General features: G+C 43.8%; 1 protein-coding gene across 11 annotated transcripts in view; it reads left to right on the top strand.

The window, feature by feature from the left end:
* Positions 1 to 24423, top strand: part of scn1laa (sodium channel, voltage-gated, type I-like, alpha) — a 229341-nt gene that overhangs the window by 59081 nt on the left and 145837 nt on the right. For 3 of the 11 annotated variants that reach the window (XM_070875524.1, XM_070875517.1, XM_070875527.1), the window contains 2 exons: positions 9333 to 9713; positions 16244 to 16376. In XM_070875524.1, the coding sequence (XP_070731625.1) occupies positions 9333 to 9713; positions 16244 to 16376 (514 nt within the window). The remainder of the gene's footprint in view (positions 1 to 9332; positions 9714 to 16243; positions 16377 to 24423) is intronic. The other 8 variants (XM_070875516.1, XM_070875518.1, XM_070875519.1 and 5 more) reach the window with 4 other exon arrangements.

The following is a 24423-nucleotide window of genomic DNA, read 5'->3' as shown; positions in this document are numbered from 1 at the left end:
TCAGATTCCACCCCATTTTCTGCTTCCCCTTCCCCTAAATTATTCTTCACTTGTGCAATTTCCAGGCTAACCTATTTCGCTTCAAATTAGAAGCTCCTACCTCTGATACGTAATTGCTAGGCGAAAACAATACAACAATTGAAGCAGATTGAATAAATAATATAAACTGCCTCCTTAATAGTTACTAATGCTAGTAGTTGAATAAAAGATCAATTACTATTTATTTGCTCAAATGTTAAATTACTGGGTTTTGTGGCAGCATTCTCATGTGTGTTAGAAGGTTGTGTGCAAACTTGGTTGATATTCCACTGAGGGTGTGCTGCTTTGTCAAATGTATTGCCTTTAGAGGAAATGTGAAATTGAGAAACCATCTTTCTGTCCATTAGTTCAGATAAAATTCAAATACCCATGGCATTATTTGGTGAGTAGGTTGAACTCCCAGTCTCCTGACCAACACTCCTACCTCAACCAATATCAACAAAATAGATCAAGATCATTATCTGATTGCTAGTATGACCTAACCCCAATATATGTCCCCTACGGTGTTGTTCAGTATATTCCCCTGTATGTCTCTCTTCCATGTCTTTTCCAAAAGTTGGTGATAGGTGTCATTGGCCTTTCACAACCACCGGATGTCCCGAAGCGCTTTACAGCCAATAAAATACTTTCTTGAAATGTAGTCATTGTTGTAAGTAGGAAACGCTGCAGGCAATTTGTGCACAGCAAGCTCCCACAAACAGCAATGTGATAATGATCAGACAATCTTTTTTTTTTGTGATGTTGATTGAAGGATAAATATTGACCAGGACACCGGGGAAAACTCCCCTGCTCTTCTTCGAAATAGTGCGACGGGATCTTTTACATGCCTCAGAGAGCAGACGGGGTCTCGGTTTAACGTTTCATCCGAAAAGACAATGAAGCACTTTGGAAATGTATTTACTATTGCGGGGAAAGGCGGCAGGAACAGCAACGTGACCAAATAAAGTGTGTTTTTTTTAAATGCTGTTGGTTGAGGATTAAATGTTGGACATCCTGGGCCGCCCCGACCTGTGTGGGAACACCACCACAGGTCGGGGCTATATATAGAGCTGGAGCACTGGGCCCTGGAACATCATGGGCAAAGGTGCGGTGAATGAGGGTACGGGACCTAGAAGAGCCGAGAGCCCAGGGGCAGCACAGGCCAGCCCACACTGTGATATGTTTGCGCACTAGGTCCGTGCAGCAGAGCAGGTCTCCAGTCGCCCTGGTTCAACCCTTGCCACTGGATAAAGGCCTAGCTCTGTCAAGCCCGTGTGGTGGCTGATGTGCAACGGTCACCACACCTTAAAAAAATCCACACACCGGCATCTTGCACCCCCTCAATTGGAGTTCAGGACTGGAATATCGGGTCCTTCATTGAAACATCTGTGAACTCTTGTGGAAGCAAGTCATCCTCGCTCGAGGGACGGCCTATGATGATGATGATTGCTATTTGTGGGACTTCGTGTACCTATGTTTGACTTCCTGGACCAGAGATTTTTGGAATGGCGCATTTTGTGGTGAGCAAAATGAATTAAACTTTTTACCTCACCCTTCGGATCGCACTATATTTGCATCGCAAATGTGAATTGGTAATGACGCAGCAATGTTAACGTTGAATCTGGGACTGCATGAAAGTTGTGCACTATCTCCTTAACTAATGAAAGAAAAACAGAGAAGGAAATAGGGTAAATTAGAATCAAATTAGATACAGAAAATCATCCAGAAATTTGTGGCGAATCGAAACTCATGGTGTATCTCTTTGCCACAAATTGCTGGATATTTTATGAACTAATAATTCACCGTTATTTTTCCAGCAATTTCTGGATTAATAGCTTATAACCCAGCCAGTGCAGGATATGAAGGTTAGTCTCACTCTGATATAACAGTCTGTCTCTTATGTGGCTGTATATTGTAAAAGGAGATATATAATAGCCTCGCTAGTGTATCGGTCCTTTTATTTGATCTGCCAGTCTCATTAAACCCCTCTTCCCAATCTCCATCCTCACCTCCGACAGTAAGTGTGAGGAGCTCATAGACTTCTTTGTCTCTAAGATTGAGACCATCCGTTCGACTGCCTCTGCCACTTCCCTTCCTTTTCTACCGAGCCAACCTTCCTCTAAGGATCCCCCCTGCTCTAGCCCTGACCTCACATCTTTCTCCAGTTTCTCTCCAATCTCCCTTCATGATCTTTCCGCACTCATCCTGTCCATGAGACCCACGACATACTCGCTTGATCTTATTCCCACCAAATTGCTGACCACCAAGTTTCCTTTTCTGGCTCCCATATTAGCTGACATTGTTAACGCTTCTCTCTCCTCAGGTACTGTCTCCCTCTCCCTCAAATCTGCCGTCATCACCCCTCTCAAAAAAACAACCCTCAATCCCTCCGTCCATGCAAACTACCGCCCCATCTCCAACCTCCCTTTCCTCTCCAAAGTCCTTGAACGTGTTGTCATCTCCCAAATCCGTACCCATCTTTCCAGGAACTTCCATGTTTGAATCCCTCCGATCCGGTTTCCGCATCTGACAAAGTATCGATTGTATCAAAGGCAAACTATCCCTCTTCGTCCTCCTTGACTTGTCTGCAGCGTTTGACACGGTTGATCATTCTATCCTTCTCCAATGCCTTTCCACCAACGTCCAGCTGGGTGGGACTGCACACGCCTGGTTCCTTTCTTATCTATCTAATCGTAGCAAGAGAATTGCCTGCAATGGCTTCTCTTCCCGCCCCCACACCATTACCTCTGGTATCCCCCAAGGATCTATACTTGGCCCCTTCCTATTTCTCATCTACATGTTGCCTCTTGTTGTCATCATCTGAAAACACAGCATCAATTTCCACATGTACGCTGATGTCACCCAGCTCTAACTCACTACCACTTCTCTTGACTCCTCCACGGTCTCTAAATCATCAGACTGTTTGTCCGAAATCCAATTCTGGATGAGCGGAGATTTTCTCCAATTGACTATCGAATATTGTTTTTGTCCCCCTCCACAAACCCCGTTCCCTAGCCATTGACTCCATCCCTCTTCCCGACTTCTGTCTGAGGCTGAACCAGTCTGTTCGCAACCTTGGTGTCATATTTGACCCTGAAATGAGCTTTCAACCACATATCCGCAGCATAACTAAGACTGCCTATTTCCATCTCTGTAACATCGTCCGTCTTCGCCCCTGTCTCAGCTCACCTGCTGCTGAAGCCCTCATCCATGCCTTTGTTACCTCTAAACCTGATTATTCCAATGCACTCCCACATTCTACACTATGTAAACTAGTGGTGATCCAAAACTCGATGGGTGAGTGGGATTTGGTGTCCTAAGTTGCATAAGTCCCACTCACCTATCACCCCTGTGCACGCTGACCTGCATTGGCTCTCAGTTATGCAATGTCTTGATTTCAAAATGTTCATTCTTGTTTTTAATTCCCTCCATGGCCATGCCCCAGCCCCCGCGCCCCCGCCGCCCCACGAGATATCTGCGCTCCTCTAATTCTGTCCTCTTGAGCATCCCTGATTATAATCACTCAACAATTGGTGGGCTGTGCTTTCGGTTGCCTTGGCCCTATGCTCTGGAATTCCATGCCTAAACCTCTCTGCATCTCTACCTCTCTTTCCTCCTTCAAGATGCTCCTTAAAACTTACCTCTTTGACCAAGCTTTTGGTCATCTGCCCTGATATCTCCTTATGAGGCTCGGTGTCAAATTTTTGATCTCATAATAGTCCTGTGAAGCGCCTTGTGACATTTCACTACATTAAAGGCACTATATAAATACAAGTTGTTGTTATGAAGAATTTTTGGATATTTTAAGACATTGAAGTTATACATATATTGAAAATGATGACGCAGCTCTCAGAACTCCAGCACCAAATAGTGCTTCAGTTTTTTTTGTAAATGGCTTATTCCATTAAATAGAAGTATTAAGTGGTTTAGCATCTTTTTAAGTAGATAAATCCCCAGTCCCAGATGAAATGTATCCCAGGCTGTTAAGAGAAGTAAGAGCGGAAATAGCAGAGGCTCTGATCATCATTTTCCAATCTGTCCTGGCTACAGGTGTGGTGCCGGAGAACTGGAGGACTGTTAATGTTGTACCATTGTTTAAAAAGGGAGAAAGGGATAGACAGAGTAATGATAGACCAGTCAGCCTAACCTCGGGAAAATTATTGGAAAAAATTCTGAGCGACAGGATAAATCTTCATTTAGAAAGACACGGATTAATCAAGGACAGTCAGCATGGATTTGCTAAGGGAAGGTCGTGTCTGACTAACGTGATTGTATTTTTTGAGAAGGTAACAAGGAGGGTCGATGAGGTAGTGTATTTGATGTAGGGTATATGGATTTTAGCAAGGCTTTTGATAAGGTCCCACATGGCAGATTATCATGCATCCGCAAGATCCTGCGAATCCACTGGAAGGATAGATGCACCAACATCAGTGTTCTCGCTCAGGCCAACATCCCCAGCATCAAAGCACTGACCACACTCTACCAGCTCTGTTGAGCGGGCCACATCATCTGCATGCCCAACACAAGACTTCCTATAAGCAAGTGCTTTACCCGGAACACCTACTCGGCAAGCGAGCTCCATTGGGCAGAGGAAACACTTCAAGGACACCCTCAAAGCCTTCTTGATAAAGTGTAACATCCCTACCAGCACCTGGGAATTCCTGGCCCAAGACCGGCCAAAGTGGAGGAAGAGCATCCGGGAGGGCAATTTGCACCTTGAGTCTCGTCACCGAGAGCATGCAGAAGCTAGGCGCAGACAGCAGAAGGAGCATGCGGCAAACCAGGCTCCCCACCCACTCTATTCTTCAACCACTGTTTACCCCGCCTGTTACAGAGACTGTAATTCCCGCATTGGACTGTACAGCCACCTGAGAACTCACTTTTTGAGTGGAAGCAAGTCTTCCTTGATTTCGAGAGACTGCCTATGATGATGACATGGCAGACTGGTCATGAAAGTAAAAGCCATGGGATCCAAGGCAAAGTGGCAAGTTGGATCCAAAATTGGCTCAGCGGCAGGAAGTAAAGCATAACAGTTGATGGGTGTTTTTGTGACCGGAATGCTGTTTTCAGTGGGATTCCGCAGGACTCTGTACTTGGTTACTGCAGAAGATAAAGGTACGCGGAGTCAGAGGAAATGTATTAGCATGGATAGAGAATTGGCTGGCTAACAGAAAGCAGAGCGTCGGGATAAATGAGTCCTTTTCGGGTTGGAAATCGGTGGTTAGTGGTGTGCCACAGGGATCGGTGCTGGGACCACAACTGTTTACAATATACATAGATGACCTGGAAGAGGGGACAGAGTGTAGTGTAACAAAATTTGCAGATGACACAAAGATTAGTGGGAAAGCGGGTTGTGTAGAGGACACAGAGAGGCTTCAAAGAGATTTAGATAGGTTAAGCGAATGGGCTAAGGTTTGGCAGATGGAATACAATGTCGGAAAATGTGAGGTCATCCATCTTGGGGGAAAAAAAAACAGTAAAAGGGAATATTATTTGAATGGGGAGAAATTACAACATGCTGCGGTGCAGAGGGACCTGGGGGTCCTTGTGCATGAATCCCAAAAAGTTAGATTGGAGGTGCAGCAGGTAATCAGGAAGGCAAATGGAATGTTGGCCTTCATTGCGAGAGGGATGGAGTACAAAAGCAGGGAGGTCCTGCTGCAACTGTACAGGGTATTGGTGAGGCCGCATCTGGAGTACTGCGTGCAGTTTTGGTCACCTTACTTAAGGAAGGATATACTAGCTTTGGAGGGGGTACAGAGATGATTCACTAGGCTGATTCCGGAGATGAGGGGGTTACCTTATGATGATAGATTGAGTAGACTGGGTCTTTACTCGTTGGAGTTCAAAAGGATGAGGGGTGATCTTATAGAAACTTTTAAAATAATGAAAGGGATAGACAAGATAGAGGCAGAGAGGTTGTTTCCACTGGTCAGGGAGACTAGAACTAGGGGGCACAGCCTCAAAATATGGGGGAGCCAATTTAAAACTGAGTTGAGAAGGAATTTCTTCTCCCAGAGGGTTGTGAATCTGTGGAATTCTCTGCCCAAGGAAGCAGTTGAGGCTAGCTCATTGAATGTATTCAAATCACAGATAGATAGATTTTTAACCAATAAGGGAATTAAGGATTACGGGGAGCGGGCGGGTAAGTGGAGCTGAGTCCACGGCCAGATCAGCCATGATCTTGTTGAATGGCGGAGCAGGCTCGAGGGGCTAGATGGCCGACTCCTGTTCCTAATTTTTATGTTCTTATGTTCCCTGCCTTTTGTAGTATATATCAATGATTTGGACTTGAATGTAGGGGTATGTTTAAGAACCTTGCAGATGATACAAAAATTGGGCGTGTGGTTGATAATGAAGAAGAAAGCAGGAAGATATCAATGCACTGATCAGGTGGGCAGAACAGTGGCAAATGGAATTCAATCTGGAGAAGTGTGAGGTAATGCATTTGGGGAGGGCTAACGAGGCAAGGGAATACACAATACACGGTAGAACACCGAGAAGTGTAGAGGGACAGTGTAAGTGTGCATGTCCACAGATCCCTGAAGGTTGCAGGACAGGTAGATAACGTGGTTAAGAAGGCATATGGAATACTTGCCTTTATTAGCCGAGGCATAGAATACAAGAGCTGGGAGGTTATGCTTGAACTGAAAAAACACTATTTAGGCCACAACTAGTGTACTGCGTGCAGTTCTGGTCACCACATTACAGGAAAGATGTGATTTCACTTGAGAGGGTACAGAGAAGATTTACGAGGTTGAAATAAATATAGTGAAAGAGGAGGTATTAAGGGGTTTAGCAGCTTTGAAAGTAGTTAAGTCCCCAGGCACGGATGAAATGCATCCCAGCCTGTTGAGCGAAGTAAAAGAGGAAATAGAAGAGGCCTTAACCATCATTTTCAAGTTCTCTTTGGATTTGGATGGTTCTGGAGGACTGGAGGGCTGCTAATGTGGTATCCTTATTTAAGAAGGGAGAAAGGGATAGGCCGAGTAATTACAGGCCTGTCAGCCTAACCTCAGTTGTGGGAAAATTATAGGAAAAAATCCTAAAAGGCAGAATAAATATACATTTGGAAAGGCAAGGATTAATTAGGAACAGTCAGCACGGATTTGTTAAGGGAAGATCATGTTTGACTAACCTGATTGAATTTTTTGAGGAGGTAACCAAGAGGGGCGATGAGGGTAGTGTATATGGACTTTAGCAAAGCATTTGATAAGGTCGCACATGGTAGACTGGTCATGATGGTTAAAGCCCATGGGATCCAGGGCAAAGTGGCAAGTTGGATCCAAAATTGGCTTAGAGGTAGGAAGCAAAGGTTAATGGTTGATGGATGTTTTTGTGACTGGAAGGATATTTCCAGTGGGGTTCCGCAGAGCTCAGTATGGGATCCCTTGCTTTTTGTGGTATATATCAATGATTTAGATTTGATTATAGAGAGTATGATTAAGAAGTTTGCAGATGACACTAAAATTGACTGTGTGGTTGATAATAAAGAGGAAAGTTATGGGCTGCAGGAGGATATCAATCTACTGGTCAGGTGGGCAGAGCAGTGGCAAATGGAATTTAATTCAGCAAAATGTGAGGTAATGCATTTTGGGAGGGCTAATAAGGAAAGGGTATACACATTAAGCGCTAGGCCACTTAATAGTGTAGATGAACAAAGGGACCTTGGAGTGCTTGTCCACAGATCTCTGAAAGTAGCAGATCAGGTGGGTAAGGTAGTTAAGAAGGCATACAGAATGCTTGCCTTTATTGGCCGAGGCATAGAATATAAAAGCAGGGAGGTTATGCTTAAATTATATAATACTTTGGTTAGGCTACATACAGAATACTGCGTGCAGTTCTGGTCACCGTATTATAGGAAGGACGTGATTGCACTCGAGGGTGCAGAGGAGATTTACTAGGATTCTGCCGAGAATGGAGAATCTTAGCTATGAGGACAGATTGGATAGGCTGGGTTTGTTCTCATTGGAACAGAGGAGGTTGAGAGGAGACCTCATTGAGGTGTACTAAATTTTGAGGAGCCTGGATATAGTGGAGGGGTCAATTGCGAGGGGGCATAGTTTTAAGATGGTTGATGGAAGGTTCCGAGGGAATTTGAGGGGGGGCTTCTTCACGCAGAGGGTTGTGGGGGTCTGGAACTCACTGCCTGGAAGGCTGGTGGATGCAGAAACCCTCACCACATTTTAAAAGCTGCTTGGATGGGCACTTAAAGTGCCATAACATGCAGGGTTATGGACCTAGAGCTGGTACTTGGGATTAGACTGGATAACCTCTTGTTGGCTGGCGCAGATATGATGGTAAGTACTACAGGGAATCAAATACAGCCAGGGTGACCTCCTGGACTAGTTTCGATCGCCTTGAAGGGTTGAAGAGAAACTTTCCCAGATTATTTTTCTCCCCAGTTGGCCTGGGTTTTTATCTGATTTTTGCCACTCCCAGGAGATCACATGGCTCCGGTTGGCATAGAGTGTAGAATGTTTCACTGTAAAGGGTTTCGCAGTTGTGTGGGGCGGACTAGTTGGGTTGGTGATCTTTACCTTTCCTTCATTGTTCATAGGTTTATATGTAACTTTCAGGGTTGCTGACCGATGGCCGTGTGGCTCTTTGTCGGCTGGCGTGGACGCGATGGGCCGAAATGGCCTCCTTCTGCATGTAAATTTCTATGTTCTATGTTCTATGATGTTGTCTGGACTGGAGAATTTTAACAATGAGGGAAGATTGGATGAGCTGGGGTTGTTTTCTTTGGAACAGAGAAGGCCAATCGGAGACCTTATTGAGGTGCATAAAATTATGAGGGACCTAGATAGAGCGGATAGCAAGGACCTACTTTCCTTAGCTGAGGGGTCAACATTCGGGGGGCACAGATTTAAAGTAATTGGTAGGAGTTTTAGAGGGGATGTGAGGGAAAATGTTTTCACCCAGAGGGTGGTGCGGGTCTGGAACTCACTGCCTGAAAGGGTGGTAGAGACAGAAACCCTCACCACATTTAAAAAGTACTTGGATATGCACTTGAAGTGCAGTAAGCTACAAGGCTACAAACCAAGAGCTGGAAAGTGGGATGAGGCTGGATAGTTCTTTGTCGGCCGGCATGGACACGATGGGCCGAATGGCCTCTTTCCATGCTGTTAATTTCTATGATTCCATGATTGATATTCCGACTAAAATGGTGCAAGACTGCTTCTTCAGTATAGAGAATACAGGAAATGCCTTGATCAAAATAAATCTGCAAATAACTGCATAAAACATTAATGACATACTGCAGTTCAAAGTTGAAGTGATACTCAGTAATATATATTCTCATTCTTTTTCAGTCACTACTAAGTATTCGTGGATCTATCTTTTCTCCAAGACGCAATAGCAGAAGCAGCATCTTCAGTTTCAAAGGACGGACTAAAGATGTAGGGTCAGAAAATGATTTTGCTGATGATGAACACAGCACTTTTGAAGACAATGAAAGCAGAAGGGGCTCACTCTTTATCCCACACATGCAGGGTGAGAGACGCAGCAGTAACGTTAGTCAGGCCAGTAGGTCCTCCAGGATGCTACCAGTGCTTCCAGTGAATGGGAAGATGCACAGCACAGTGGACTGCAATGGAGTGGTTTCACTTGCCGGTGGACCTTCAACTCCAACATCACCCGTTGGACGACTTCTGCCAGAGGTGATAATAGATAAGCCAGCTACTGATGACAATGTAAGAAAGTTTTAAATAGTTAGGTTAGGCAATTTGGCCATATCATACTGCATCAGTCAGTATGATTACAGCAATAGGATGCCATGGAGAAATCCACAGCTAATCTAGCAAATGATGTACAATTTTTTTTTTAAAGATCAGAAAGTAATGTATGAAACAGTTTGACAAATTCTATAATATATTAAAAGTTTCATGCATATCATTTCAGGTTTGTAGCACAAAGAAACTGTTACAGTTTTTAGATTGGTTGATAGTATCCAGGAATAAATCAAAAATATATTTTATCTCTATCCACTTCCAATTACTTCAGTTCCTCTCACTGTATCTCTCACAATTTCTACCATACCCTCCAATTCACTGAGTAATGCCATGGGAAATGCTCGAGATTTGCTGAAATATTATAGTTACCTATTTACGTACTGAGAGCCTTTCTAGATCAAGCCATCAATTAAATAAAAGTAGTGGTTTCATTTCACTATGGAACATTTTTATGTGTACATAATAATGTATCTTGTATCTTGCAGTTTCATTACTGAGAGTCATAATCTGACAGCCTTTAAATCACAAGTTAACAATAAAAATAAGCTTTGAAAATAGACATTTTCTCTATAATTCACATTTCAAAGACATAACAGAATAGTGTTAACAGTATTATTTCTTGGGACCTGATTATTCAATACAAATGGTTCCACACCAATTTCTCACATCTCACATTTTAAAGGTGAATTATGTGTTGTGACAGCCTTGGATCACCTGAGAAATTAATTTAATGGATAGATAAACTATGCAGGCAAAATAATGGCTCTGAAAGTTGCCAGCCCTTCCACTGCACTCATATCGTAACTTCAGGGGTTGTCTGTCCAAAGGGCCACAAGATAGGTTGGAACTTAGTTACACCAGGTTGTCGCTTCACCGTTGGTAGGCTTGGGGACTTCCTACACTGAGAGTTCACCTTTCCTGCCCCACTCAGGGATAGAAACATAGAAACATAGAAAATAGGTGCAGGAGTAGGCCATTCGGCCCTTCGAGCCTGCACCGCCATTCAATAAGATCATGGCTGATCATTCCCTCAGTACCCCTTTCCTGCTTTCTCTCCATACCCTTTGATCCCCTTAGCCATAAGGGCCATATCTAACTCCCTCTTGAATATATCCAATGAACTGGCATCAACAACTCTCTGCGGCAGGGAATTCCAAAGGTTAACAACTCTCTTGAGTGAAGAAGTTTCTCCTCATCTCAGTCCTAAATGGCCTACCCCTTATCCTAAGACTATGTCCCCTGGTTTTGGACTTCCCCAACATCGGGAACATTCTTCCCGCATCTAACCTGTCCAGTCCCGTCAGAATCTTATACGTTTCTATGAGATCCCCTCTCATTCTTCTAAATTCCAGTGAATAAAGGCCCAGTTGATCCAGTCTCTCCTCATATGACAGTCCAGCCATCCCTGGAATCGGTCTGGTGAATCTTCGCTGCACTCCCTCAATAGCAAGAACGTCCTTCCGCTGTTTGTTCAGCAGAGGGTTGTTATGAGATTAGGGACAACTACCAGTCAAAGAGTGGAAATGAGGCTTGCCCATGCTGAGATCGTGGCTTGGATCACTGAATGAAAATGTAAAAATTTTTTTTTTTTAATTTTGACATCACTATGCTCTGCTGAATCTGACACTAAAGCTACTAATAGCCTATTTAGACCAGACATCGAGTACCTGTACAATAATAACAGCCATGTGTGCTTTGTGGATGTGTATGTGATCTTCAACTGTACTACAATCATACGTAAACAAGCCCAAAACAAATGCAAGATGCCATACTTGTTTGTAATTTATTTGCTAGTCCTCATTTTTTATGGGCTTGTTTTATTTGCTTACTTTCAAGTTATGCTATTTTCAGTACTTCTCTACAGTGTCACACCTCATTTCTTGGCTTGAGAGAGGTCAATTGAGCAGAGTGGACAAGGGAAAACCAGTGGATGTGGTGTATTTGGACTTTCAAAAGGCTTTTGACAAGGTCCCACAAAAGAGATTGGTGTGCAAAATCAAAGCGCATGGTATTGGGGGTAATGTACTGACGTGGATACAGAACTGGTTGGCAGACAAGAAGCAGAGAGTCGGGATCAACGGATCCTTTTCAGAATGGCAGGCAGTGACTAGTGGAGTACCGTCAGGCTCAGTTCTGGGACCCCAGCTCTTTACAATATACATTAATGATTTAGATGAAGGAATTGAGTGTAATATCTCCAAGTTTGCAGATTACACTAAACTGGGTGGCGGTTTGAGCTGTGAGGAGGACGCTAAGAGGCTGCAGGGTGACTTGGATAGGTTAGGTGAGTGGGCAAATGCATGGCAGATGCAGTATAATGTGGATAATTGTGAGGTTATCCATTTTGGGGGCAAAAACACGAAGGTAGAATATTATCTGAATGGCGGCAGATTAGGAAAAGGGGAGGTGCAACGAGACCTGGTTGTAATAGTTCATCAGTCATTAAAAGTTGGCATGCAGGTCCAGCAGGCAGTTAAGAAGGCAAATGGTATGTTGGCCTTCATAGCTAGGGGATTTGAGTATAGGAGCAGGGAGGTCTTACTGCAGTTGTACAGGGCCTTGGTGAGGCCTCACCTGGAATATTGTGTTCAGTTTTGGTCTCCTAATCTGAGGAAAGACGTTCTTGCTATTGAGGGAGTGCAGCGAAGGTTCACCAGACTGATTCCAGGGATGGCTGGATTGTCATATGAGGAGAGACTGGATCGACTGGGCCTTTATTCACTGGAGTTGAGAAGGATGAGCGGGTATCTCATAGAAACGTATAAGATTCTGACGGGACTGGACAAGTTAGATGCGGGAAGAATGTTCCCGATGTTGGGGAAGTCCAGAACCAGGAGACATAGTCTTAGGATAAGTGGTAGGCCATTTAGGACTGAGATGAGGAGAAACTTCTTCATTCAAGAGAGCTGTTAACCTGTGGAATTCCCTGCTGCAGAGAGTTGTTGATGCCAGTTCATTGGATATATTCAAGAGGGAGTTAGATATGGCCCTTATGGCTAAGGGGATCAAGGGATATGTAGAGAAAGCAGGAAAGGGGTACTGAGGGAATGATCAGCCATGATCTTACTGAATGGCGGTGCAGGCTCGAAGGGCCGAATGGCCTACTCCTGCACCTATTTTCTTTGTTTCTATGACCTCTGGTGAAGCCATTCTTGGACAAGCTGCTTGGAAGATAATACAGGAGAATCACTCCCAGCGTCAGTTACCATGCTTCTTCCCTACAATGGCCTGCTAGGGATTGTGAATTCATAATAGAATTGTCGGCTGAAATCCCTGTTCCAGCACCACATTACATAGTGCTAGAACACTAAAACACTACACCATCACACTGTCTTCACCCAGGTGTTATTTTGCCCAGATTCTGCAAATGAAAAATGACAAGCAAAATAATCAACAAAGAGTGTATGATGTAGCAGGCACAGGACAGCAATGACTATAAATAGTCTATGAAAATATTCTGAATATCTCAATTTTTCAATCTACAGTTTGCTGAAATGACTATTAGAAAGCATCAGGATAAAATACTTTTATATGTTCTGGTTAAAACTTAAATCTGTGTGAAAAAGAAAGGTGGTTAACAAGATAAATTATTTGGCAGATAGGTGCTGATAGAGCAACATTCTACTCTTCAAAAGGAAATAGGAAGCACAGTTGACTTACCAGTATTCAGACTGTATTTTCATGCTTTCAGGTGCTAGTGGATCATCAGAAGCAATTTTGGTCCTGTTTAATATAACAACATAAGAAATAGGAACAGGAGTAGGCCATATGACCCCTCGAGCCTGCTCCGCCATTCAGTAAGATCATGGCTGATCTGATCATGGACTCAGCTCCACCTCCCTGCCCGCTCCTCATAACCCCTTATCCCCATATCGTTTAAGAAACTGTCTATTTCTGTCTTAAATTTATTCAATGTCCCAGCTTCCACAGCTCTCTGAGGCAGCGAATTCCAGATTTACAACCCTCTGAGAGAAAAAATTTCTCCTCATCTCAAATGGGCAGCCCCTTATTCTAAGATCATGCCCTCTAGTTCCAGTCTCCCCCATCAGTGGAAACATCCTCTTTGCATCCACCTTGTCAAGCCCCCTCTCATTCTTCTGAATTCCAATGAGTAGAGGCCCAACCTACTCAACCTTTCCTCATAAGTAAACTTCCTCATCTCCGGAACCTTCTCTGAACTGCCTCCAAAGCAAGTACATCCTTTGGAAACCAAAACTGCACACAGTATTCCAGGTGTGGCCTCACCAATATTCTATATAGCTGTAGCAAGACTTCCCTGCTTTTATACTCCATCCCCTCTGCAATAAAGGCCAAGATTCCATTGGCCTTCCTGATCACTTGCTGTACCTGCATACTATCCTTTTGTGTTTCATGCAAAAGTACCCCCAGGTTCCGCTGCACTGCAGCACTTTGCAATCTTTCTCCATTTAAATAATAACTTGCTCTTTGATTTTTTTTCTGCCAAAGTGCATGACCTCACACTTTCCAACATTGTACTCCATCTGCCAAATTTTTGCCCACTCACTTAGCCTGTCTATGTCTTTTTGCAGATTTTTTGTGTCCTCCTCACATATTGCTTTTCCTCCCATCTTTGTATCGTCAGCAAACTTGGCTACGTTACACTCAATTCCTTCATCTAAATCATTAATGTCTATTGTAAATAGCTGGGGTCCCAGCACTGAGCCCTGCGGCACCCCACAAGTCACTGCCTGCCATTCTGAAAAGGACCCGTTTATCCCGACTCTCTGCTTCCTGTCTGCCAACCAGTTCTCTAGCCACGTCAGTACATTACCCCCAATACCATGTGCTTTAGTTTTGCACACTAATCTCTTGTGTGGGACCATGTCAAAAGCCTTTTGAAAGTCCAAATACACCACATCCCTTGTCCACTCTACTAGTTACATCCTCAAAAAATATATTACCCCAACCCCGTGAACTTTTATCTTGTGCAGTAACCTTTTATGTGGCACCTTGTCAGATGTCTTCTGGAAGTCCAAATACACCACATCCATTGGTTCCCCCCCCCCTTTATCCACCCTGTTCGTTACATCCTCAAAGAATTCCAGCAAATTTGTCAAACATGACTTCCCCTTCATAAATCCATGCTGACTTTGCCTGACTGAATTTTGTTTTTCCAAATGCCCTGCTACTGCTTCTTTAATAATGGACTCCAACATCTTCCCAACCACAGATGTTAGGCTAACTGGTCTATAGTTTCCTGCTTTTTGTCTGCCTCCTTTTTTAAATAGGGGCGTCACATTTGCAGTTTTCAAATCTGCTGGGACCTCCCCAGAATCCAGGGAATTTTGGTAAATTACAACCAATGCATCCACAATCCCTGCTGTTACTTCTCTTAAGACCCTAGGATGCAAGCCATCAGGTCCAGGGGATTTATCTGCCTTTAGTCCCATTATCTCACTGAGTACCACCTCCTTAGTGATTGTGATTGTGTTAAGTTCCTCCGCCCCTATAGCCCCTTGACTATCCACTATTGGAATATTTTTAGTGTCCTCTACCATAAAGACTAAATATCTGAATGTTTCTCTCTCGACAACCAAATCTTTCTTTACCTAATTCCCATATTTAAATAAAAACAGAAAGTGCTGAAAACACTCCAGATCAGGCAATATCTTTGAAGAGAGAACCAGTATCAACATTTGAAGTTACTGACCTTTCAACAGAACTGAATCATCTCGTTCTGATGAAAGATTATCGATCTGAAAAGTTAACTCTGTTTTTCTCCCCACAGATGTAGCCTGACCTGCTGAGCTTTTCCAATATTTTCTGTTTTTATTTGAGATTTCCAGCATTCGCAGTATTTTGCTTTTACCCATATTTACATGTCCGCTTATGCGGCTTTTGGCTTTGTAGTGGCCATATTTCTCACCGTCACTAGCAGATTTGAGAGAGAAAAGTTGTACTCAAGTAATCGGTGTGCCAAGTTTTACATTTTAAACATACACTTTAACTGGGCTCATCACTATTGAACAGACATCTGGATGCTTGCTTCATGAAGCACAAGATTCCAGTTGTCTTCTGAAAAATACAAACTCACGAATAAAAATTAAGCAAGAAGAAGAGTAGCCTGTAACTGGTCTTATTCTCGCTGCTGGTGTCAACTGCACATGAAGTAGAAATCAGCTGACAGCTCAGCACTTCCACCGACTTCACTCTTTTAGACTGGATAACCTCTTCCCCTCACCGAGTCTCTGGCAGTGCTAAAGAGATAAGAAAATTAAACCTGGTGGTATATCTCTTGTTACTGCTATTGAGAGGTTAACAATGATGCAAGTAGTAACAGTGCCACTTCAGTATGAAAATCCAGTCCAGTGTCTTTCTAAAAAATAAATATGTTTTGTGGAACAAATAAAAAGGAAATGTAAGTTATTTTTATAATTTGTATTTGCATTTTATCACAGTTTTTCAGGAATATATTTGAAAGTGAACAGATTGAGATAAAACTGAATAATTGAGGTATGTGTCATTTGTAGGGCACCAACACAGAAACAGACCATAAGAAGAGGAGATTGGGATCTCATCAAGTTTCTATGGATTTCCTGGAAGATCCTATACAAAGGCAGAGAGCCTTAAGTGTGGCCAGTATTCTCACAAATACTATGGAAGGTTTGTCAACACTTTAATTACACTTCAGCATTTCATAACATCTGTAATGGAAAAGAACAGCCTAGTTGGACAAGTTCAAATGAGGCAGATTTTCCTGTTCATGCATTTGGACATTGGATCGCTAGGGTGGATTTCATAGAAAAAATATAGTGGAAAGGAGCACATGTTGATGAGAGAGCCCTGCTGATTTACCTTCCATTAATTTAAGTTGATGGAAAATCAGGTGAACTCCTTTACTGGCATGCAGTCTGATTTTCCTCCAGGTCATCGTCATCACCATCATCATCATAGGCAGTCTCTCGGAATCGAGGAAGACTTGCTTCCACTCTAAAAGTGAGTCCTTAGGTGGCTGAACAGTCCAATACGAGAACCACAGTCCCTGTCACAGGTGGGACAGATAGTCGTTGAGGGAAAGGGTGGGTGGGACAGGTTTGCTGCACGCTCTTTCCGCTGCCTGCGCTTGATTTCTGCATGCTCTCGGCGATGGGACTCGAGGTGCTCAGCGCCCTCCCGGATGCACTTCCTCCACTTAGGGCGGTCTTTGGCCAGGGACTCCCAGATGTCGGTGGGGCTGTTGCACTTTATCAGGGAGGCTTTGAGAGTGTCCTTGTAACGTTTCCTCTGCTGACCTTTGCCGTGAAGGAGTACCGAGCAGAGCGCTTGCTTTGGGAGCCTCGTGTCTGGCATGCAAACTATGTGGCCTGCCCAGCTGAGCTGATCAAGTGTGGTCAGTGCTTCAATGCTGGGGATGTTGGCCTGGTCGAAGACGTGAACGTTGGTGCGTCTGTCCTCCCAGGGGATTTGTAGGATCTAACGGAGACATCGTTGGTGGTATTTCTCCAGCGACTTGAGGTGTCTATTGTACATATGCCTAGCATGCATCCTCCAGGTACTGTGCCTATAGAAGATACAGTAAGTCGAGGTGCAGCAAAAAGAAAATCTGCCCCATATAACTTTTCAGTATAACTACGCGGAGAGCTAATGTAATACCTATATTTAAGAAGGAGGATAGAAGATGTCCTGGGAATTATAGACCAGGCAGCTTAATATCGGTGGTAGGAAAAATAATGGAATCCTGACTAAAGGAGAAAATAGAAGAACATCTAGGAACCAAAAATATAGCAATGAATAGTCAGCATGGATTTCAAAAGGGAAAGTCTTGCTTGACCAAAGTCATAGAATTTTTTGAGGAGGTAACAGAGAGAGTAGACAATGGCAATGCAATTGATATAATTTATCTAGATTTTCAAAAGGCCTTCGTTAAGGTACCGCATAATAAACTGATGAACAAGGTCAGGGAATGCAGAGTCAGGGGACAAGTAATAGAATGGATAGCCAGCTGGCTTCAAGACCGAAAGCAGAGAGTAGAGGTAAAAGTTAGCTATTCACCGTGGCAGAAAGTGGGTAGTGGTGTTCCACAAGGATCGGTGCTGGAACCAATGTTGTTCACAATTTATATTAACGATTTAGACCTTGGAATCAAAACCACTGGGGCCGAAATTCAGTAATGCCTCATTTGTGGGCAGTAACCAAGGCGAGGTGGGACTTCCTGCGCCGGCGCGGAAGTCCTACCCCGGCCGCGAAATTGGGGTTACCACCCCCGAGAGGAAGTGCAATGCAATGTCGGATGCTCCACTTGCTCTCAGAGGCGGGATCGGGGTTTTAAGCGCAGGAATTTTCCAGTGCTATGCGGATCGGCGCTGAGCAGAACCACCGGGCCCTCCCCTTCCATTAAAGGGGATGACACACTGCGAGCTCTGCAATGTGGCAAGGGGCCACCACTTCACCACTGGGGGAGAGGGGTGCCATGGCAGTAGCCCAGCACAGAAGCGGAGTGCCGGGCTGGAACATTACGGCATGGACCCCGCTAATTCGTCATTGCAAGGCCGGTAAGTTGGCCTTTGAAAAATTCTGGTGTCATGTACCTCCCTTTTAACTTTCGCCCCTCAAGCCGAGTACGGCCCAGTTTGTGACCTGCGAAGCTGGTGCTGCCTTTGCTAGCAGCAGCCTCACAGTACAACCGAATTTCCGCTCCGAGGCAAAAGCGGCTCACTGCGCACGGCAATGACGTCATCATCACCGCACAGTGGCCCGAGTCGCTACCGGCAAGTGCGGGGTGCTACTGGTTTTGTGCCTCCACAAGCTCCCGCTGCATTTTGCGGGAGATGGTAGCTGCCCCGCACCCTGGGCAAGAAATTGTTTGCGCTCCATTAGCGCCCCGGGAGGCGCAAACTAAGCGAATTTCTCCCCCAGATGACACCAAATTGCGGGGGATAGTCAATACTGAGGAGGATTGCATCAAATTTCAGGAGGACATGAATAAACATGCATAATGGGCATAAAACTGGCAAATACAGTTCAACACAGATAAATGTGAGGTATTACATTTTGGCAGGAAGAATTACTTGGAGGGTGCGAGTTTAGGTGGGGTAGAGGAACAAAGGGATCTCGGAGCACAAATACACAAATCACTAAAAGTTGCGACACAGGTTAGCAAGGCCAGAAAAAAAAAAACAAGCACTCGGGTTTATTTCTAGAGGTATAGAATTTAAAGTAGGGAAGTTATGCTAAACCTGTATCAAACCTTGGTTAGACCACACTTAGAAGCCAAAATTGCCCCTTCCGATAAGGCCCCTGGCTGCCTGAAAATGGCGGCCATGGGGTGGCACGGAATGGCTGCCAACTCTCCGTGGAGGGGCCGCCATTTTGGAAATTGCCCTCCTTTACTTTCGGTGTGGTGTCCCAGACCACTCTGCCGTTTGCCCGCCGTGGCGTGCATGCGCCAAACACTTAATGACCGGTGGGGACACCCTCGCAAAATTGCCCCTCGGGAAAATGCCCCGTGGGAGTGACCCTACCGCCGATTGGTGCCCCCAAAGCTGCCGGTACGCCCTCTGGCATGGCGGCTCTGTGGAGGGTGCACTGCCGCGGCCGCCATGTTATTTTTTTTGTCGGCTGACTGCCAAGTTGGTCTGACAATTATGGCCATGGTTTCGGCTAGGCCACCAACAGCAGCTTGGCTTCCCTTCTTGGGTGCCAGGCCACTGACCTGGCCAAAACCCTCCCTGGTGGCTGCAGAGTTTGCAGCGGCTCTCCTTTTTAACTGAAGGGTAGAGATGTTATGATGTCATCAGGGCGCCGCTGATGACTGACAGCCTTGGATACTCTACCCCGCACCCACTTCCACCCCACTACTGACGGCACTCCGTCCCCCCCCCCACTTCCAGCCCCATGACGAGGCCACTTCTGCCCCGCTCGAAAAGAAACCCCGAACTGCTAAATTTCAACGGTTAGTCGCCCCAACGCCTACATCGAAACCGTAGGTGTACCTCGTTTCAGGCGGTGGGCAATTTTGAGCCCTTAGAGTACTGCGTACAGATCTGGTCGCCATATTACAAAAAGGATATCAAGATACTGGAGAGGATGCAGAGAAGATTTATAAGGATGCTAGAAATGCGAGGATATACTTATCGGGAAAGGATGAACAGGCTGGGTCTCTTTTCTCGTGAAAAAAGAAGACTGAGGGGTGACCTAATAGAGGTCTTTAAAATTATGAAAGATTTTGATAGAGTGGATGCAAAGAGAGTATTTCCACTTGTGGGGAAGAACAAAACTGAAGGCCATCAATATAAGATTGTCATCAAGAAATCCAATAAGGAATTTAGAAGAAACTTCTTTACGCAAAGAGTGGTGAGAATGTGGAACTCGCTACCATAGAGAGTTGTTGAAGCGAATAGTATAGATGTATTTAAGGGGAGGCTAGACCAGCATATGAGGAAGATGGGAATAGTGGGCTCTGTTGATAGATTTAGATGAGGGGGTGATTTTTGTGTCCATACTGCTATGTTTGTACTTGAAAAGGAGATTGGCAGCAGTTGGAAAATGAAATGGCATTTGGTCCTGCTGTGTTGGTACTGGTTCCAGATCTTGCCCTATTTTTTTAAAGAGAGCAAAGTGGATTTCCTGATAGCCAGAGCTCCCGGCTTAAATAGATGAGAGTCTCAGGAATGCATGTAAATTGGTGTGATTGATATGACTGAGATAGCAATGTGATTTTCCGACCTAACCATCCCACTAATGCCATTTTCTGTGTTCTGCCCGCAACTCATGAATGGTAGAAAATCTCAGGTGACCATTTCTTAATGCAATTTAAAGGTTTCTTCACCTAATATATTTTCTGACACTAGCTTATGGGTAACATTTTTCCTGGCATTTTGTAAAAATTTATAGTTTACCATCGCAAGCTGTAGACGAAAGAGGGGCTTTTGCCATTCAAGCTTCAAGACTTTTATCTTAATGGAATCCTACTCTGGAAGAGGAGGAAGGAGTAAACAGCTGCAGCTGGAAGGAAAAAGAATGAGGTATGCTCAGAGAAACACCCAGCAGAATTACAGGTCCAGAGAACCAAAGTTCTCTGAAGAGCAATCTATAAGAAGACTTTGTTTTTCCAGGGAGCCAATGATAGAGCTGTTCCATTCTGCAAGAAACCTTCAGCCAATTGCCAGAGCACGCACAGCATTCACTGCCTGTTGCATTCAGGATCACTGTGGCCCTGAACATTTTTGTCTCCAGCCCCTTCCAGGCTGCAACATGGAATTTCAGCAACCTCAGCTAATCTGTCTACGTGCTTGTATCAAGTAGATGACCGATGCCTTATTTGTTCAAGCAAAAAGATTTCATCAATTTCCCTATGGACATCAAGAAGTAGCAGGATATTGCTGTGGGGTTTGCTGAGATTGTAGGATTCTTCCAAGGCATAATTGACTGCAAGCATGTCACCGTTTGCTCCCATCTACAATGCTGCTGCCTCGGTGAATTGAAAAGGTTACTGCCTAATATATGTTCAACTTGTGTGTGATGACCGGCAGCACATCATGCAGATCTGTGCCCGCTTTCCCGACAACTACCATGATGCATTTATATTATGTTAGTCAACCAGTACCTGTATTCTTGCTGAAAACAACTTCTATTCAAATATAAATTAGATATTTATCACCAGGAGATTTTTGAAATATTTTTTTAAAAATCACTGTTTTCCAAATTTACTGGCATGATACCAGAAGTTCTTTTAAACAATGTTTAAGTAGCATTCAACAGTATTTGGAAAATGGTTCACCCTGCACAGCAAATTAAAGGCTAACTTCTTTGAAATGGGACTATCCCTTAAACACATGGCTTATAACACCTCTTAAAAATGAAAGCTTTGCAGTGAATCTCTGTTCAGCTACAGTCTTCATTAAACAGACCATTGAAGCTCTGTAGCAACGATTCAGATGCCTGGACAGCTTTAATGGATTCCTCCAAAACATTTCACAGATACTGTCCCATATGATTGTGGTGTTCAGCTTGCATGCATAACTTTTCTGTGCAGTGAGGATTGCACATGGATCTGCCAATGCAGGAGGGTATTCAGCACGATGAGACAGAGGACACCAATGACTTGGATCATTGACAAGGAAGTGAATGCAGTCCAGCAGTTATCTGCCACCAGAACTGTTCAACAGCAGTGTATTGAAGAGAACTTCATCTGAACAATTGGTGCTGCTCTGCATTAACAGTCATTTCTAACATGTACTTCCTCACTACCAGCAATAACATCTGCCCAAATATCAAAATTGTTTGATCGGTCAGCTCACACTCCAAGATCACCAGCCACTACAAAAACAATCACTGCACACAAAGCCTTCAAACAGCATTATTGGTTCATTAGTGCACAGAAATATTACAAACTATTTCTTACCCCAGTGTGAGACTCTTGTGGTGGACCAATGCGCTCCCTTTACCTATTCCAGTGCTCCGATGAGCTGCTCCCCCAGTGGCTGCAATATGGGAGATGGTACACTGTTGTGGTTCAATCAAGGGGTCTTGAAATGTTGATTGTCAGCAATCTCTACGAGCTTGGGCTGCAAAGGGCCCAGCTGCAGGCTGCAGCAACTGACCTAGCTTGCTTTCTGCCACTGAGACAAGCATTGGTTGAAGTGGTTGCAGGAATACAGAGGTGATGTTATTATGATAGTTGGCACCATTCCCATTGCACAACTGCTTCTGCTACTGAGCTGCAGCTCAACATTTCTACTGATAAGCAGGATTGCAGGCTCTGGGAGATCACTGATCTGAGTGAAGTTCACATTCAGGTGAACACTCAGCTTTTCCAAGGCAAAGGAAGAGTTCGAGGCCAGGGTCTGCATGGTTCCAGATACTGTTACTGATGTCACAGACTCCTGCAGGAGGGGCTCAGTTGCAAAGGCCTTGAAGTGACAATGCACTTTTGGCACCCTCAAAGTCTAGACCTTTGTCCCCTTTAATAGAACTAGAATGCTAGGACCCTCTAGATATCTCTTCCATTGGCCTTTCTTTCCCCTTCCACCAACTTCTGCTCATTTGTATTCAGTGAATCCTCAAATGCAGTCCCCACAAATTTATTAAATAATAAGGTATGATTATTCCTTAGCAAGTGCTTGGCATGTTAAGAGTGAGTGACCATATATAGTTATAAAAGCATTCTTCTTCACACTGCCTGGCAGTAGCATCTAAGTCACCTGATGGACCTAGAAAATAGGGAGAAAGACAATGAATAGGATGTAATATTAATGGTCGTCACATACCGGATCACTGGCAGCACTGTACCATATCAGGCTGTCATGTTCAGGAGGCGAGTGAAAGTGTGAGTAAAATAATTAAGCAGATTAAGAGATAAGGATAATCAACAATAGAATGATAATTATATGTGATTTTCATCATCTAAAAATAGACTGGAATAGGGAACATTTTGTGGAACTGTGAGAAAAAGCAAAAAAATCATTTGAAGGATTAACTTTTAAATGCCTTTTTGGGTTATTCACTTGGTTTGAAGATACTAAATGACTCTTTTTTTGAATGAAAAGAGGCATCAATAAAAATAGGGCGGGGGGATGGCTACGCATTCTGGAGTTGTATTTTAAGCAAATTTAATATCTTGCAAATTTTGATCAAATCATCCCTTAATCTTCTAAATTCCAAGGAATCATTCTGGTAAATCTATGTTGTGTTCCCTCCAAGTCTAATATATCCTTCCTAAGGTGCGATACCCAGAACTATTCACAGTATTACAGGGGTGGTCTACCCAGGGCTTTTTATAGCTGTAGTATAACTTCTACCCATTTGCATTCTAGTGCTCAAGATATAAAGATATAAAGCATTTCTTTAGCCTTTTTGATTATTTTCTGTACCTATCCATGACAGTTTAATAATCTATCTGCATGGACCCCCAAATCTCTTTGGACCTGCAATGTTTCCAGCATTTACTTACTGTGATGATAATGGGGTGTGTCTCATTGGCAAGCCACATTTAAGATTTCCTGCCTATTGATTGACATTTCTGACTGACTGAATAGTTTTGTCTGTTGTAAATGAAGAATAGTGAATTCAAACAATGCCTATCAATCAATGATAAATTTTAGAGTTGGCGGGATATGCTGGAAATGTAACTTTTTAAGGAGCCTGGAGACAATATCAAACTCGATTGTGATATCTCCACGGGTATGTAGCTTGCCAACACATGGATATTTGAAATCTCAGCGGGTCAGGTAAACATCTGTGTCGATGCTGCCTGACCCGCCGAGATTTCCAGCATTTTCTGTTTTTATTTCAGATTCCAGCATCCGCAGTATTTTGCTTTTGTACATGGATATTTGAGACAGGTATTGGAGGGTTGCTGGAACCTGTAGAACTGTTCACCAGCATGAGTCACCACCTACAGCAGAAGATGGATAAGTGGAGAAATCATAAATCTAAATAAATAAAATGGACTTGTGTGGAAATTATCAAAAATTTGTTTTAAAATGGTTGAAATGACAAATAGATTTGTAAGCGTATTTCAATTAATACTCCCTTCAACATCTGTAATTCCACTCATCCATAAAATGCAAACAAATTGACACTTGTGGGGACATTTAACAATATGCCTGAGGTGTTTTCTATATCAAAATGCATGCCATGCTTACTTTCTGCACTGTATAAAATCATTTACTGTTACTGCTCATAAATTTGGCATATTCTAAGTTATTTG

Source organism: Pristiophorus japonicus, chromosome 3 (genome assembly GCF_044704955.1).
Source record: "Pristiophorus japonicus isolate sPriJap1 chromosome 3, sPriJap1.hap1, whole genome shotgun sequence".
Lineage (NCBI taxonomy): Eukaryota > Metazoa > Chordata > Chondrichthyes > Pristiophoridae > Pristiophorus > Pristiophorus japonicus.
Note: the sequence above shows the minus strand (reverse complement) of the source record. Positions and strands in the feature narration are given on the sequence as shown.